The following is a 17,110-nucleotide window of genomic DNA, read 5'->3' on the forward strand; positions in this document are numbered from 1 at the left end:
CTACGGATATGCTGAAAATTAAGTATTTCAGCTTGGAGACATACTAGATGCACCCGGGTTGGTTAAGTGGGCCAAGTTGTCCTTCTTCAATTCAAGAAAATCTACTAATTGAGCGTGTAGTCCTGGCCGCGCTTGCCTTTCCCGTCGCTTCGATTTTCCGCGTTTGTGGTTTGTGTCTCCATCTCTACCGTGGCGCCAAATGGGCATTCTCATACAACTATCTCATGCATTAGTACAACGCGCTTCGGAAAAAAAGCCCTCCATCCGAAATGAAGCCTCTGAAGGGACACGCGTCCCTTTCAGCCGATGGGGCGGAGGCAACGGCGTATAACATATACAAAACCCGGGAGTGGGATCCCGTCCATGTTTAATTTTGGTCTTGATAATCGTTGATTAGTTGATTACAAGCACATGATTGCACAATGACAGTAACTTCGGAAACTAAAGAGGACTATGACCTCCAGGAAGCATGGGCTGGCGTCTGTTCCACCTTTGCGAAGACCACCAAGGTCGACCTTACCGCCACGCCCCAATACAGCGTTGAAGAGGTTCTTGAGCAGATCCGCACCCGTCAAGATGAGGACAATGAGAAAGACAAGAAATACAAAGAGGTGAAGAATGTCATCAGCAAGACGATTACTTTCATTGGGCTATTGGGAGGAATAGTCGCGCAGGGCGCCAGCATGGTAAGTATCTGAATCTTAGGAAAGTACAAAATTACTAAACCTCTTTACTTGCAGGTCTTTGCGCCGAGTAGTCTCTGCTTCAATGCCCTTTCTTACCTGGTCAGCACCGGGGCGAAATACAAGCGGATCTTCAGCAGCCTCGCCGAACTGTTTCAAAAGATCAGTGACGTTTTGGATCGCTTGCAGATTTACATGAGTTTGCCGAAGAAGTCGGTGGATATCGCCCTTCGAAAGATTCTCAATGAGCAGCTCTTGTGTTTCGTTGATATCTGCGCGCTATCTATCAAAATTCTACAAGGTCATAAAGTCCTCATCGCCATCAAGGTATTTGCTTTTAGTGGTGATGAAGGGGTTAGCTGTCAATTGGCTCGTCTGGAGACCTTGGTGGAGCAAGAGTCCCAGATGCGCGCGACTCTGCAATTTGCATCACAAAAAGAAAGTGAACAGAAGATTGTTGAGAGCATGGAGAGAACCAAAACAATCGACACTGCGGTAAATAAGCTTCTCGATGCCGACCGCAAGAGAGATGCGTACGTTCAGGCAACTACAACTCTGAATGATCTCGATATTGCCCTCGACAAGCCAAGTGAGAGTTGGGAGATGAACCAGGCGAGACTCAAAGGTCTCATGAATGAGAAAATACCAGGAACTGGAGAATGGGCTACAGAAGATTCTACTTACAAGTCGTGGGTGATGATGGAACAGGGCTCCTGTTCGGTACTTGGCATTGCAGGGAACGAAGGATGCGGCAAGTCATTCCTTCTAGCGAGCATCATTCAGAATTTGAGGGAAAATCACTCGAAGAAGGAGGGAAGCCTCACACTCTCCTCGATTGCCTATTATTTCTTTGGTCAAGACCCCGAGCGCAATACCCTGGCGCAGGCTCTGAAGGTTCTTGCCTGGCAGATCGCAAAGTCGAATATCGTGTACTGCAAAGACCTGAGTACTATCGAAATGCCTCCTGGCAATGATATTGAAATGCTATGGAGAAGTCTATTCGCAAAGTCATACAAGAATGACTCAAGCTTCTTTCTGTTGCTAGATGGACTTGAACAAGTCTCCAAAGACGAGATAAGACAGTTCATTCGTCTATTAGTTGATTTGACTACTATTTCCAAGAATTGGGGAAAATTAAAACTCCATATCCTCTTATCCGGTCAGGAGGAAGTCCTGAACAGGGTTATGAGCCATCTTGGTGGAGAAGCCGCTGTCATCAATCTAACTCTCAAAAACGGCGATGACCTACAGAAGTTTATCGAGAGCCGTATGGACCGGATGGAAATTTTAAGTGGTTCATCAGAGGCAGTCGTTGCCCTGCGCTGCGAAGTGCTTGAAAGCTTCAGAACATTCACCAAGGGTGACTTTGTTACTGCTGGCTTGCTGTTGGATGAAATAAGTAAAAAGCAACGTCCAAGCGAGATTCGAAGCCTCTTGGCTCATTCCGGAGACAACCGCAAAGACATAATGGATAGGAAGATCGAACAGCTGAACAATACACTGAGTGAGGATGATATCACTGATCTCAATGCGCTTCTAACATGGCTGATATTCGCCGCGGCACCGCTTACTCTCGGAGAGCTTGAAGAGGTACTGCTTCTCAAGAACGATGAGCGTTCTTTGAGGCCGCTAGCGAAGGCTATTCTCGACCAATACTCGTCTCTTCTTCGGATCGAAGGTAAACCCAAGGGGGCCGGCGAGAATTTCCCCTTGGACTCACGCGTTCTTTTGGTTTCGGAATCGGTCAAAAATCTGCTCATAGGGACAGCGGGAAGCAAAGAAAGCGCAGACTTCAAAAATGAGAAGGCCTCCAAAACGGTCAACGAAAGCGAAGTTCGGATTGTGCGTCGGTTCTTGGAATCCGTATGTGATGACAACCTCTTTCAGAGATTTGGCTTTGATGATTTCTTTACGACAAGGCTGGATAACAACCGCACTAGGCTCTTTGTCGATAAAGAAAATGCCCATGTTCAGATTCTGAAGATTTGTCTTGAGGTCCTCTCGTCTTCATCTTATTCGTCCGAAATACAACTCTTGCGGGCTTATACCACCAAATTCTTTCCCTATCACCTCGAGCAGATTGATCTATCACTGGTTCATCCGAAGGACAAAACAGCTCTCGGTTCCAACCTGGTGGCATTGTTTTATGATCCCGAGATCATCGAACGATGGTGGATGGGCAACGGTCTTGCTGTCGCCAAGCAGCGAGAGATCTGGTTTTACAAGGATAAACACACCGATATTGTCATCAAATGGCTACAGGACTCGGCTGTCACCAAAAACATTACTGACACCCAGCTCCGGTGGGTTCGTAGTGTGGTTTCAAAATCTGAACCCGATGCCGACATTCTCGAGCGCATAGCTCAGCACATGGCCCATTTATGGCTCACAAGAACCGAACCAGGGATTATCGCTACATGGTATTTCCCCCCAGTTTACGGGTGCTTTACGAAGGTATGTCAACCCCTCAGATTGTGAAGTTTTCATAAAATAAAAATTATTGAATGATCGTACAGATTGAACATCGGAAAGATCCAAGCAAGAGGAGACCTATCAGAGACCCTGGCACTGACGACCTTAAACCCTCACAAATCTTGGCAACGGCCAATTGGGTTGTTCGCAGGTTCAATGATCGGGAAAGCCTGGAGCCACGAGAAATCTATAGCGTGGCGACATCATTAGTTGCGTATGAAAAGTACGATGAATCTATTGAACAGCTGAAGCTTGCGGCCTCCCTAATGTCCGACAACTGGGAGGTAGAATGGGACTTGGCCAAAGCATTTGCAATGAAGAAAGAACATGCACGCGCCATACAGATTTTAGAGGCAATGATTGAGAGGGTGGAGAAAGATAACCAATCGCCTAAGGGCAATACAGTGCAATTGGAATGCATCAAGGAGGATCTGGCCTCATGGTATGAGGAGACTGGTCACGAAGATCAAGCCCTCGCCATTTACGAGGGCCTTTTTGGAGAAGTTCCGGGTGATTACCATTGGGTCGCCTGCATTCTGGCAAGCATGAGCAAGAAAAGCGATTCCGAAAGTACGCTGCGCTTTCTACAATTACTGAAAGAGTCGTTGGATGAGCATACGGGCCTCGATCGGCTAACATCTTGTTTTCTGCGTCTCTGCGAGAGTGAAAAGTTTAATGACGCACTTCTCACTATGGCATTCAACGGTACCTTACTTGATTTCGTCCTTGCGGGTTACCAGACGGCTATTGCTACAGCGGAGACCCAGTTCGTTGAAGCAAGCACTCGGACTGACAAGAACAAGGAGTGGGAGATGCTTGCTGCCCTGTGCACAAAGGCCTTGCTGGTTTACCGGCATGCAGGCCATCGCTACATGCATCTTTCCCACAATACCCAGGACCGAATCCATGCCATCGAAGAGTGGGAGAGCATCTTCGATATGGAAGAGAGGTGTCCAATCGATAATTTTGAATGGGTTTTGATTATGGTAAGGGAGAAACTCGCAAGCATTTATTTTATTGAGGCGCAGAACGACGTGGAGAGATCTGCATCTTATATCGTAAAGCTGGAGCAGCTTGCACAGGCGAACGTGTCCAAAGATCTAACCAATGGGTTGAAAAGAGACGCGGCCCATCTGCTCGCACAGTATCACATCCTGCATGGAGATGTGGATAAAGCCAAGACCGCACTAAGTGCCTACCTCAAAGTCGACCTTGATATCCTCTGCGACGACGATCCACTCAACGACTGGGAAGGTTACAAGTGTCTCGAGGCTCACTTCCGGGCGGTCGGTATGTTGGATGAGACTATTGCAGCTTGGTCCTTAATTACCCCGCATCCAGACTACAGCAATGACCCCGGGAGGCCAAAAGGTCCTGTGAGTTATGTATGCGATGGGAAATGCGGGACAGAGTGGACTTACGCGGATGATTTCTATTTATGTATGATATGCAAAATTTGTCAGTTCGACCAAGCCTGCTTGGATCGACTACGTTTCGGGACGCTTGAGGTGGCTGGCTGCAGCAAAGAGCACCAGATGCTGCATATTCCGCCGTATGATCCTGTGGAACGCGCGACGGTTGGCGAGGGCAACGTCCGGGTGGGGAAAGAGATCATCAGCGTGCAGGCATGGATCCAGCGAATCAGGCAGGACTGGGGTCTTGAGATGTAAGATGCGTTGAGCAGATCAAATTCGACTGTATGTACAATGCTGGTCCTGTATTTGATCAATATCCTTCCGTGAGTAGGTGGGTCTTGATCAAGCAACCCTGGAACTACCTAGGTGAGATGAATATGTGGTAGGCAATGATTCCAACTGGAGAATGCATTTCTTACAAGTATGTTACAAGTACAAGACATGAGTTGGTCATTCATTGATCTCTGTAGGTGATGTGCAGGGTGTATATTCGATGGGAAAGGGGGTCTATCTACTGCCGACTGTGGGACCAAAGACATCAAGACTTTGCCGTCATTTCATAAGCCACATTGCGATATCTGTCAACAGCATCTTCATCACTGCCGTCTCGCGTGTACAGTCATGGGGAAGGAAAATTGGGGGAATTGAATTGGGGGTGAATTTGAAAAGGTGAAAAGACAAAAGGTTCGGGTTAAATGTTGGTTTGGGAAATAGCAAAAAGTCATGGTCCACGAAGATGTCGGCGAGTGTGCATCACAGCCGTGAAGTGTCACACTTGTTCATTGTTGGAGAGAAAATGGCACTTAGCCAAGGATTTACTCATCAGCCTTGAAGAGCTTCTCGTTCTCTTCCTGGGCCTTCTCGAAGGCCTCCTTGAAGAGATTGGCGTCTATAGACAGGTTAGTCATCAAAAATCTGTACATGATCTTTCACGTCACTCACTCTCGCTATTGGCAAAGCGGATGGCCAGGGTCTGAGCCTCAGGCTCACCCTCACTGACATCGGCAGCGGCGTTCCAAACCCAGCTGCGGTCAGAGCCAACGTTGGGGCTCAGCTTCATATCAGGGACGACTACACAACCCGTCAGTATTCTACACACATCCAATGTATTTGATGGGTCGACTCACTGTAGTGGTTGGCGCAGACCTTGAGGGTCTTGTCGCGACGCATAACAAGGCGAGTCTTCTGGTTCTCCTTGTGCTTAAGCAGACGCACATCACCGGTACCACGCTCCTTCCACTCCTTGCTCTCACGGTCGAACTTGAACAGCTTGGCGCGCATCTTGAAGACCTGCTCCTCGAGCTCCTCGTTGGTCTTGGTCTCCACCTTCTCGGTCAGGCGGATAACGGGCTCGAAGTGAACATCGGGGGACTCGGGGGCCTCATCCTCGTTCTAAATGATTTTGGTTAGTCAAAGGGAATCGCCAGGAAAGCACCGTGTGATCCGAGTGGGATGATAGTGTGACAGCCACCACACAAATCGCGGGGCCGGACTATGACCCCGCGCCCCCATGTTTTTCTTTCGGGCCAAGGCCACGAATCTCCATCTTCAAGGTCCCCAGGTATATCACCACCATCCGGTAGAAAAGGTATAACTCACAGCCTCGGCAGCCTCGGCCTGTTGGGCCTTAGAAGAGCCAGAGGGCTCATCTGCACCCTCCTCGGTCTCCTCCTTCTTCTCCTTCTTGGGGCCACCACCGAACATGGAGAAAACGCTGTCCGAAGTCTTAGCAGCGGCGTCCTTGGCAGTCTCAGCAGCGTCCTTGGCGGCGTCGACAGCAGTCTCGGTCACAGTCTTCTCGCCCTCGCCGGTGGCGGTAATCTCGGGCTGCTGCTCCTCAGGAGCGGCAGTGGTGGGGTCGGGCTTGGTCTCCGCGACGTCAGACATGATGAATAGCGAGGGGGGTGATTCTCAGGTAGGAAGATAGAAGAATAGAAAGTTAGGCAGGCGATGAAACACCAGATAGGGTTATTTTCAGGGAAGGAATTGGGTTTGTTGATCAAGGAGATGACAATGAGGGGGGAAAAATTAATAGTTTGGGTGGGCGGGGGCAGAATTACGCCACCGCCTTAGGGCCCCATTTAGGACGATGAAGAACGCGAGGGGTTTTATATACTAGTGAATCTAAGGGTAGAGAGAAGCGTTGAAAAGGGCTATGGCTGCATGAGGGATATCAAGAACACAAAAATAACACTAAAGCAATTGTATTGCGCCGATTCGTATTCCCGCGTTGAATATTCCAAAATCCATTCCATCCGCCTCAAATCGCCGTAAAGAAAACACCCCACTATTAGCCACATCGTGAAAGAGCAAGAGTTTGGTAGGACATAGTGGAAAAGCAGATCAGACTCAGCGCTTAGAATCTTCATTCTTACGGTTAGACTCCTTTCCCTGACGTCCCATGAAAAGACGTGCATGGGTCTGAGCCCGATCCAGCGTGGAGGATCGTGCACTGCGAACTCGATCCATCATGGAACGAAGGTCCACTTGTGATGCTGACTTCTCCAGACGATCCCAGGCGTCATTCAGGACTCCCCTGGCCCCTTGGTTGACACGAACGGAACGACTGTGTAGTTCCGAAGACACGCTTCGGAATTGCTGCACGGCGTTGCGAGCGATCACCTCTGAGAGTTGCTTTGATCTGGACATGACGCTGTCTCGAGTGCGCAGGCTTTGATGGTGGAGACGCTCAGCGTCGTCGCGTAGGAAGTGAGATCTCTTGACCACGTCTCCCACGATCACTTGTAGATCTGTTGACAGTCGACCATACACTTCAGACAACCCAGTCTGAGCGATCTGCAAGTCTTTTGAAAATTGTGAAGAAATCACTCGAGCTGCTCTTCTCCAATTCGCAATCTTCAACCACGGCGTCCCAAAATCAACCATAATCGTCTGGTTGAGTTGCGGCTTGGAATTGGCAACAATCGTCACATTGACCAAGCCGTACGCATCCTCTCGGTCTAATCGCAGTGTGTAGACACCATCAAATAATGCAGCTAGCTCATACGCCAGTGCTTTGCCATTCCGACAGACACTAACATCAAATCGGGGCTGTTTTTTGTGGGATCCAATGTTGTGGGGAGGCTTGATGGCCACATGGCAGTCTCCAACCACTTGAATTTCAAATCCGTCATTCTGCTCAGAGAAACCTATGCCTGGAACAGTGTGAGTCGTTGCCTCTGCTATATGGGAGCAACCGGGAGAAGTAACATCTAGAGACCATGAATCACACGACCACAGTGAAAGGGAGGTGTGCCCCGTATGCTCCAGTGTCGGGGGAGTTATTGGTGTCAGTGCTGTGGTATGTCCACGGGATAGCGCCGAGCCAGCAACCCATTGCATAATGAAAAAGATGATGGTCTTTAGTGCCGCATACCCAAGAGAGATCCCAATCGCCGATACGAGCGTCAATGTAGCAAGACGCAGAATTGTACCCAGTTGAGGAGCTCGGGCAGCATACAATGGTGGGACCCAGTTGCGAGGATATTTCTCCGGGTCATCAAACGTGTAGCATTCGGTTGGTTTTGGTGTCTCAGCAGAGACCTTCAGCGTTTTCTTGGGGTAAAATTCCATGAGCGAAGCCAGGTTCCTATTGAGCTGGCCAGGAGTAATACTCTCAAATGTCTTCAGATCGATTGGGTAGCGTCTCAAAACCACTGTTTCTCCGGTATGCGCATGGCGAGATTCCAGGCACACATGAAGACTGCTCTGGTTCAGAGGGATAGGTTCGCCAGGCTTTTCCCAAAGTGGTTCATCTGAGATGACCATGGCGGGAACCCCGTGTCTCTCTAAGAAAATATGGGCAGCATGCCTAGTTTGCACGGCGGTGGCATTATCGCGAGCCGATACGAACAGGATTGCCACATCTGGTAGAGTCCACTCCGATGAGGAAGAGATGTGATATTCATTTCCACCCCACCAAGACTGACACGGAGGTCGATTCTTGAATGAAAGTTGTAGCGTGCGGGATCCGCTCTCCTGATGAGACTTGGTGGCCGCCACACACTCGTCGACCACAAGCTGAACATGAATGGGGAGGAGCTCTGCAAAGTTCGGCACAGCTCCAGCTCCAAATGATGTTGGCACAACGTGGTATCTTGACGATTCAGCGGAGCTGGTTTGCGATCCTGCGAACGAGCTCGACACCAGCACATCGCCAATTTTGTCCAGGATGATGTTGCGACAGTCCGGCTGTCCAACATATAAGACACGGAAGGGCTTGTCCAAGTCCAGACTCTGCTTCGTCATGGTCTGTTGAACTGACGCCATAAGGATTGATCGAGGTGAGCAGTATGGTAGCTGCTTCTTGATCTCTGATGCAGCCGGTTCCTCGAAGACGCGGATGGTATGTTTGAGTTCGACCCGCTCCATCTCCGGCCATTTATCAGGCTCTTCAAACTCGATCGAATAGTCGACAGACTGTCGGTGAGCGGTGATGGTAGTCATGTTGCTGTCGTCGATAGCAGCATCGCGGTTAAATATGCATGGGTACGATCTACGAGTATGGATTAATTCATCGTCATCGTCATATTCATCGTCTTCGTCTGTTTCCTCATCTTCGTCTTCGCGAGGATCTTCGTTAGGAGCATCAGCCTCGCTACTACTGTAGCGTTCATCAAGGCTGGCCACATCGTCGGCCGTGGTCTGGTCGATCAACGACCCCACATCGGTTTGTTCGGAGTGACTGCCATCCTCCGAGTGTAGATCTGAGACGCTGAGAGTTGCCCAGCTATCGCTCAGGGACTTTGGCAAAGGTTCAAGTCGATCTGACGTCATACTGTTGGCTGGTCGTGAACGCGATAACCACTCTTCGACAGAGGCAGTCAGCGGCGGGAGGGTCGGATACTGGAGATGAGAAGCGTGGGCGCTCGTAGGACGCCTGGGCGACTCTGGAGCGTTAGACATGTCTTGAGGATCATAGGAGTAAGTTGGGATCTCTGGCAAAATAGAATCAAATGAGCAGGGTAAGAAAAAGGGAAGGGGGAGGGCATACAGCGATAGAGACAGGGAGGCATGTGCCCCGGTGGGTCCGCGGGGAGTTGCCCGTCAGCTGGTCTTTTTAACCAGGGCAAAGGCAGGAGAACAATAATCTTAGAATCACAGAGATTACTTCAGAAGCAGAATCAGAAGCAGAATCAGAAGTGGGAGATTTGAAAAAGTTTCAGGTTAAAGAGATAAAGAGAGAAAGAGGGGAGAATAAGAAGCTCTTTGGTGTTGGAGTTGATAAGCATGACCTAGCGGGGTTGTGAAAGTTAGAAAGTGACGCAACCAAGTTGACTTCTATGGATTTCTGGCGATAACAATGCTCATGCTTCGTGTATTTAATCCACGTAATTATTATATTAATACATTTTCTATCTTATTCAACATTTCATATTCTATCTTCTAACTAGTAATGATTTCACTGAAAGGAAGTAAAGAAATGCGGGAAACTCCACTTTGGGCCCCACAATGATCACCAAGTCGCTGCCTAATCAGGAGCCAAGAGTGTGGACTATAGGGCGAATTTTGACGACCCAAGTAAAATTACATCAAATGGCAGATCATAAATAACAAATTATCAGCTATTGTAATTTACGAATATTGGTAAATGTCCACACCGAAGTGTACATAAATGTGCATGATACTAGGCTAATCTGCTCTAATTATGATGATCATGTTGCCAAATAAATAAATGTCACAAAAAGCAAATGAGCCTTTATCATCTAGATAAGTACCTACCTACTACTTATATAGTCAAAGCATAGTATTCCTTTTGCTGCAACGACTACCATTACTTTGGAAATGCAAAGATGTGTTCTCCCACCCTTTGCTCCTGCTACTCAAATCAGAAGAATTGGCGTCAATCTCCAGCCTTCTCAAACGCGGGTCACTGCCCGCACTATCCATTATAACTAGCCGCCTACCGTTGCGAAGATTATAATTTGTGAACTATTTGACTGAGAAAACTGCTCATTGATTCTGATATGTCATATAGACCGAGCAGTGGAGCATCAAGCTAAACCAGAATTATATGTAGCTCAATGTTCATGGCTCCTGGGAGCCCAATCTGTCTTTTAATTCTTTCATCAGTGAAACGATAGTGGAAAACATTCTGGGAATTTGGTGGACAAGTGGATAAGGACTTTCCCAAGCTCAACGTGTCATCGATGTGTTTTGTGATGGATAAGGACCTTAAGAACAACGATCATCTTTGACTAATTGCATTAATCTTGGACCTTGCAGAAGCCTTCCAAGGTTGGAATAATGTTCTGATGTCTATAACATTCTGTGCAACTATTCTATGGTTGGAATGTATATGCATGTGTACTACTCAGGTCCATCGCCTCACTCAGAGACAAGCTCAACAATCACCAGATCAGTCTCTAACCCATGGCCACCTTCCTTGACCAATTTTCCATCAACCAACTTCCACTCCCCAGAGCCCCAGAGAACCTGAGTAACCGATCGGATTTTCTCTGGCAGCTCCACAGAAACAGACGACGACCACGAAGGAGTCTGCAACGACAAAATACTAACCAGCATGCGATCCCCAAGCCTCCATCCAGCAACATCCATCTTGGAATGTCCCTTAGCTTCCAACGAAACCGTAGGAGCACCCAACAAAAAGCCAGTAGCCTCTTCCCCCGCCAGAACCCGACTTAACGCACTTGTCACATTCGCCAGTTCCGTAGTAGTTGGCCAATCCCACATCACAATGCCCTTCGCATTATGATTCAAACTAAGCATCGTCATTGTCACCTCTTCCGCCGCAGTAGGATACCGAGTCCAAAATGTCTCATTACCAAATGCCATCGGAACACCCCAGAACGGCTTGGGACTTTCTCCCAGCCAGGTCTGGTACTCTGCAAACCGATCCAGACGGACAGAGATATCCTCCACATCACCGTTACAATCGTCGCACCCGCAACACCCATACGTAGTGTTACAGGGTGTTTCATAAACTGTCGACCAGCTTGTGTTCACAGCGATGGGATAAACGTCCGAAAGGATGATGTCCGCGCCAGATGAGTACTCCTCGAAATAGAAGTTGTAGCAATTCAAACACAGTGAGACAGGGTGGTAGGGATCAATTGACTTGAGCAGGTCGTATGTGATCCGTGTTGCGTTTAGCGGATCTCCTTGGCCATCTGGCTCATCGCCTGTATACCATAGTAGCATACTTTTCCGGCCTTTGAGGAGATCCACTTGCTCGCGCACGGAGGTCAGGTTCTTGTATGTCCAGCGCATATCGTACATAAGCCAGAGACCGATCTCATCCATTCGATCCAGGAAGAGGCTCAGCTCGGTAAAGTTGAATGCTTCGTTAGCGAGGCCTGCGTTCGGGACTAGGTGGATGATGTTGTAGCCATCGTCTTTGAATTTCTGTACATTGTCTAGCGATTTCTCGAGCCAGCCGTCCCAACTGACGTAGTATGAGTATGGGAGTAGGGGGGTCCATGCTGATGAGGTTTGATTTTGGATTGATAGTCCTCCATAGAGACTGTCCACTTTCGTGATGCTGCCCCCGTCTGTTCGGGTAGGTAGGTGATATAGTGATGTCGTTGCAGTGTATACGTGGTTTTTATCTGGAACGGTCGCTTTAAGTGTTACATTGTATGACTCAAAGCGAGGGGGAAGACGGAGTAGGGAAAAGTCCACTTCCGTCGAGGATGAATTGATGGGCACTGTATGGTGTATGCTTAATTGGCTTTCCTCAATAAGGATCTCGATATCCAGGGATTGAGGTTCATGCTCTTCGGTAATGGCATCACCATCGAAAGGAGCCCCATTGATGTACGAGATCCCCGCATCAATGATGAATGACCCCTTTTCGTCGGACGCAGTATACAAGCTCATTCGTGGCCGAACTCGTAGATCCAACAATGGCTCAGTAGATCGAACGGGGCTATCCAGCCAGCCCCCTGGTTCAAATGAGGCATTTCTGTTTGACGCGATGTTAGACCTGTGAACGAACACATATACCAGATAAACAAAATAAGTGTCTCACGTAGGATAATACGCCTTGCCACACCATATATCCACCCCCGGAGGGTTATTAAAGGCGGCAGCTACACCGAGTAGAGAAAGAAGCCAAAGCATTGTGGCGTGTGGAAAAGAAGCATTTGGAAAGGGGTGTGGTTTGTTTATCACGATTCACTATCAATGCAGATCCCCTCTTTCCTATGGAGAACCCCCTCACCTTTCCCCTCATGAATGTTACCTTCCCATCCAACGCTACTATATTGATAGCGACTGTCGTAATCTACGCGGGATCATAATTTAACCGCTAACTATATTCCGCGCTGGAGCGGTAGCTCGGCAATTGAGGGGGTTACCCAAGTAGTGAAACGGAAAAGTAATAGAGGAACTGCCGGGAACGCCAAAGACTGTGGGATTGTCCTATTGCGATTGTAGGAAGTTATATACGTAAATAGCCCATTATATGATGTCGTAGCTTATTCATACATATTTTCGTGCATCACCATCAGAATACAGGCAGTGGATCCCGACCCGTTCTGCCGGCTGATCGCTCAGTGCCTGAGTAGTGAGCGTCGTGGCTGCTCACGTGATCTACTTGGCAGGTCGTTCCTACTTTTCCGAGGTGCGCCCAAAGTGGGTCCGTAACACTCTACTCCGCTCCGTACTCTATATGATAGTCTGTAATAGGCTTCTCAAATAGGTCGGCCTATAGATAAGTCTGATTAGGCCTAAAGGCTGTTCCGAAGTCCAAATAATAGATGCTCTTTATTATGAACGCTCTTCTTATAAATATATGTATAACCATAGTTCTGCCCCGGTAGCTGTCGGCAGTATCGTGATATTCTTATTCGATTAACACGGATGCTTTCTCTTCTATCCAGCACTCAAAATTCCCAATCAGTCAGCGGCTCACCCAGCGTCTCGCCCCGCGATAACACAAGGAAGCCAATAAGTCTCTACATATGTAAGGACCAACTTACCGGACGGGGGAAGCGCGTCATCGTCGCCATGATAGGCGCAACAGGCGTAGTCCTCGAAATCAAAAAGTTCTCATCGCCCTCCGTCGGCTGAATACATATGTATCGAGACACACCCGGTGATGAGCAAGTGGGCTGAGGGGAACATGCAAATGTTAAGTACGAACTACAATACCATCCATCCAACGTCAAAGCTCTTGCAGACCATTTCTACAACATCAATGACACGGCTGCCCCCCTTTCGACCGGGTCCTTCCAAACGGATAGGATGATTGTCGTGCCTTGCAGTATGGAGACATTAGCTGCTATACATAGCGGCTTTTGTGGTGATCTGATCTCGTGACAAATATGAACATATATGTTTTCCTATATAGTAAACAGGGTATAGATCTCTTTTAAGGGTTACTATTTTTAACAGATAAAGACTAGAATATCTATATAGAGCTTTACTTAGGATATTCCTATGCCTAGGGGAATAGAATAACAATGCTGATGTGATGCTGTAAAAGCACAGGAGACATGTACTTGTTGCTCGGGAGACGCCTCTGAGTGACATCTTCGAAATATGCTTGAGGTTACTCGCAGTGGTGCTATCATCTTCCCCCCTGTTCCTAGGCTTATCCAGATATTCGTCCTCCCAACGTGAAATAATCGGCTCGTTTGAGAGGTCCTACTGGGCTAGATCTTCTTACGATATTTACGCTAAAAATAGCACCGTGGCTAAGCGTCATGAGAGAATGGCTTGCTACGAACCATGGTTTCTTAGCCTCGGGCTTTCCAATCCCGAACCTAGGTGCTTAATTCAAAGCGTTCCTAGCTCCTTTAACTGAATTAATTGATGAGCTTACGATCTGTAGGCTTGATCTCAATGTTTCTGAGCCAGAGCTGATTCACCCTTCTTTATAACTTTCAAAGTTGCTGTGGAAGATGGAAATAAAAGTAGAATGACACGCCGTGACAGTGATCAATCACAAGCAATTAGTTCATTTATTTGATTAGTTTCACCTTGTGTTGAAGGCCTCTTGTGATGTTACCACACCAATAGGGTCATTTTCCCAGAACCCTCCATTGATGATAGTGCGGGTGATTATCAGAACTGGCTTCAGCCTCGCAAAGATGGGGAATGATTCGAAGTCCGCCCGGTTTAAATGCAGATTTATTGAATAGAAGATGTTGTTGTCCAACAGTTTCATTTTTGGCCAGGTTGAAGCCGAGGGAAAGGTAGGCTTTGCATACAGCTTCAAGTGCAGGCTATCGAAGAACTACTAGCTAGTAGCGTCGCGATTATTGATCGCCATCAGCCGGCAACTCTGACCCACATACCGTTACATTCCGATACGAGAAATACCTACCTTGTAGGTTCTACATAACAAGGTGTATTGTGCCCCGATACAAAGCGATACAACAACATGAAATGATGCTAACCGCTCGCCGAATTCTTTATGCTAAGATATGAACCAGTTAAGTTGGGAGAGAAAGACTTGACGTTGCCGTTCGGCCCGATAAATAAGAATTCAGGTTTCACATCTACCGATTGTCCCGACTCCTCGGGGTATATAAAGTAGTAGCTCTCACTCAACACTCAAAGTATTATTTCCTACAAAAGCATTCGAAACATATTGGAACAGACTCTTTTCGAAATGACTATCAGCCATCAGACCGATGTCCTTATTGTTGGTGGTGGGCCAGTAGGTCTACTCGTCGCCTACGGTTTGGCTAGACAAGGCGTCAACTCCATCGTTGTGGGTGAGTAACCTTCTCTTTTATCACACACTCTGTCTTCCTTCTGCATTCAGCTCGACTCGTCCTCTAACCATTCTTACAGAACAACATGACAAGGACCACCAAGCAATGTACGGCCGCGCAACCACTCTGTATCCTCGCACGCTGGAAATGCTCGACCAGCTTGAGCTCCTGGACGAGCTGAATCAGATCGGATACATTGGTCGCAACAGCGTAACTTATAAAGACGGCAAACGAGTAGCTTCGCGTGGCTGGCATGTGATGTTTGAGCGTATGCACGGGACTTTCCTGGACTACTGCCTGAACATTCGCCAAAAGTTTTCCGAGACTGTTATTTGTGAGGCCTATACGAAAGCTGGAGGCAAGCCGTTCATTGGTTGGAAGCTTGAGAACTTCGCCATCGACTCGGCGAAGGAGGGCGACTTCAAGGTCACCTCGCACATTCGTCGCGTTAACGCTGATGAGGCCTTGACAATTCAAAGGTATTTCGGCAATGATCCGGCTTCGTTTCATGAGACGGCCACGCTGATTTGATGTTGCCTAGCAAATACATCGTGGGCGCTGACGGAGGCCATTCTCTCGTGAGACGTCTCGCAGAGATTCCTGCCCATGGTGACCGTACCAACTACAAATGGGTTCGCATCGACGGACATTTCAAGACGAACATGCCCGATGACGATTTGGGCTTTGCCTCGATCGAATCCAAGAACCATGGCAACGTATTGTGGGTCCAGTTGGACCATGGAGTCAAGCGCATTGGCTTTGCGATGACAGAAGAGATGCTCGCCAAATACGGGGACCACCTTACCGAAGAGCAAGCCGTCGCGGAGGCAGTGAAGTCGATGGAGCCATTCACTTTGGAAGTTGAGAAGGTAGAATGGTGGACGTTGTACAGCATCAACCAACGGGTAGCTGATAGCTTCTTCGCTAAAGACCGCCTCTTGCTCGCTGGAGATGCTTGCCACACCCACTCCTCCGGAGCCGCCCAAGGAATGAACACGGGCGTCCACGACGCAGTCAACCTGGCCTGGAAGCTAGGAGGTGTGGTGAAGGGCTGGTACTCTCCTGAGGTTCTTCAGACGTACGAAGATGAACGCCGACCAGCTGCCCAGCACCTTATTGAGCTTGACAAGGCGTTTTCGGCAACTATCTCGGGTACCGTTCCAGACCTTTATAAGGGCACGTCCCTCGACGCCAACGAATTGTTTACCAAACTCTTTGATGATACCATTCTTTTCAATCTCGGCCTCGGTATCAACTATGAAGAGAACATCATTAACAGAGCCCCTTCTACCGGTATGATTTCAGCCGGCCGCCGCGGACCTGATGCTCTGGTCTTTGCGCCTGGGTCTCGGGTTCCCGTCCGGCTTCACCATGTAACCATAAACACTGGCCAATGGAACATTCTTGTTTTTGCTGGACAGCCTGCTATCACTCATGAAAGCCTGTCTGCTTCAATTGCAAAGTTGATTGAGCTTCAAACTGTCCTCCCTCAGGGTATGGTTCGTTTCATCACCTTGATTGCGGGATTTTCCGATGGTGGAAACAGGGGTTTTGGAACACCTCGAATCGGGAAGATGTACTACGACCAGGACCGAAGTGCCCACGAGAAGTATACCATCTCGACAGCCAATGGCGCCGTTGTTGTTCTCCGACCGGATGGTCTTCTGAGTTACGCTACCTCGTTGGAGAACACGAGCAGCATCGGAGATTTCTTCGCTGGGTTTGCTTTCTCAGCCTAAGGGACTGAAGCTTGTTAGGTCGCTTTCGATGAGCGCTAAAATTTCGCCTTCTGATATGTACTGGACAGATTTTTTCTTAATATATGATGAATGGATTTAGTGATCAGGATTTTCTT

The 17,110-nt window shown here is 48.3% G+C and overlaps 6 protein-coding genes across 6 annotated transcripts; 3 read left to right on the top strand and 3 right to left on the bottom strand.

Moving 5' to 3' along the window:
- Positions 1 to 422: 422 nt before the first annotated feature.
- Positions 423 to 4,825, top strand: N7520_011224 (uncharacterized protein; the record flags this gene model as incomplete). The annotated part of the gene is made up of 3 exons (XM_057145157.1): positions 423 to 686; positions 741 to 3,137; positions 3,200 to 4,825. 3 exons carry the CDS (start codon positions 423 to 425, stop codon positions 4,823 to 4,825), a joined length of 4,287 nt encoding a protein of 1,428 aa, XP_056990911.1.
- A 560-nt stretch (positions 4,826 to 5,385) lies between these two features.
- Positions 5,386 to 6,457, bottom strand: N7520_011225 (Ran GTPase-binding protein YRB1; the record flags this gene model as incomplete). Its single annotated transcript, XM_057145158.1, has 4 exons — positions 5,386 to 5,459; positions 5,513 to 5,641; positions 5,698 to 5,962; positions 6,170 to 6,457. The coding sequence occupies 4 exons, from the start codon at positions 6,455 to 6,457 to the stop codon at positions 5,386 to 5,388; spliced, it is 756 nt and encodes a 251-aa protein (XP_056990912.1).
- A 462-nt stretch (positions 6,458 to 6,919) lies between these two features.
- On the bottom strand, positions 6,920 to 9,475 carry N7520_011226 (uncharacterized protein; the record flags this gene model as incomplete). The annotated part of the gene is made up of 1 exon (XM_057145159.1): positions 6,920 to 9,475. One exon carries the CDS (start codon positions 9,473 to 9,475, stop codon positions 6,920 to 6,922), a length of 2,556 nt encoding a protein of 851 aa, XP_056990913.1.
- Positions 9,476 to 10,897: 1,422 nt separating this feature from the next.
- N7520_011227 (uncharacterized protein) lies at positions 10,898 to 12,409 on the bottom strand (the record flags this gene model as incomplete). Its single annotated transcript, XM_057145160.1, has 1 exon — positions 10,898 to 12,409. The coding sequence occupies one exon, from the start codon at positions 12,407 to 12,409 to the stop codon at positions 10,898 to 10,900; it is 1,512 nt and encodes a 503-aa protein (XP_056990914.1).
- Positions 12,410 to 13,631: 1,222 nt separating this feature from the next.
- N7520_011228 (Phenylacrylic acid decarboxylase) lies at positions 13,632 to 13,980 on the top strand (the record flags this gene model as incomplete). Its single annotated transcript, XM_057145161.1, has 3 exons — positions 13,632 to 13,668; positions 13,704 to 13,835; positions 13,952 to 13,980. 3 exons carry the CDS (start codon positions 13,632 to 13,634, stop codon positions 13,978 to 13,980), a joined length of 198 nt encoding a protein of 65 aa, XP_056990915.1.
- Positions 13,981 to 15,149: 1,169 nt separating this feature from the next.
- Positions 15,150 to 16,994, top strand: N7520_011229 (uncharacterized protein; the record flags this gene model as incomplete). The annotated part of the gene is made up of 3 exons (XM_057145162.1): positions 15,150 to 15,255; positions 15,335 to 15,734; positions 15,797 to 16,994. 3 exons carry the CDS (start codon positions 15,150 to 15,152, stop codon positions 16,992 to 16,994), a joined length of 1,704 nt encoding a protein of 567 aa, XP_056990916.1.
- Between the last annotated feature and the right edge of the window lie 116 nt (positions 16,995 to 17,110).

Source organism: Penicillium odoratum (assembly GCF_028828045.1).
Source record: "Penicillium odoratum strain IBT 22623 chromosome Unknown utg000008l_segment0_segment0, whole genome shotgun sequence".
NCBI lineage: Eukaryota > Fungi > Ascomycota > Eurotiomycetes > Eurotiales > Aspergillaceae > Penicillium > Penicillium odoratum.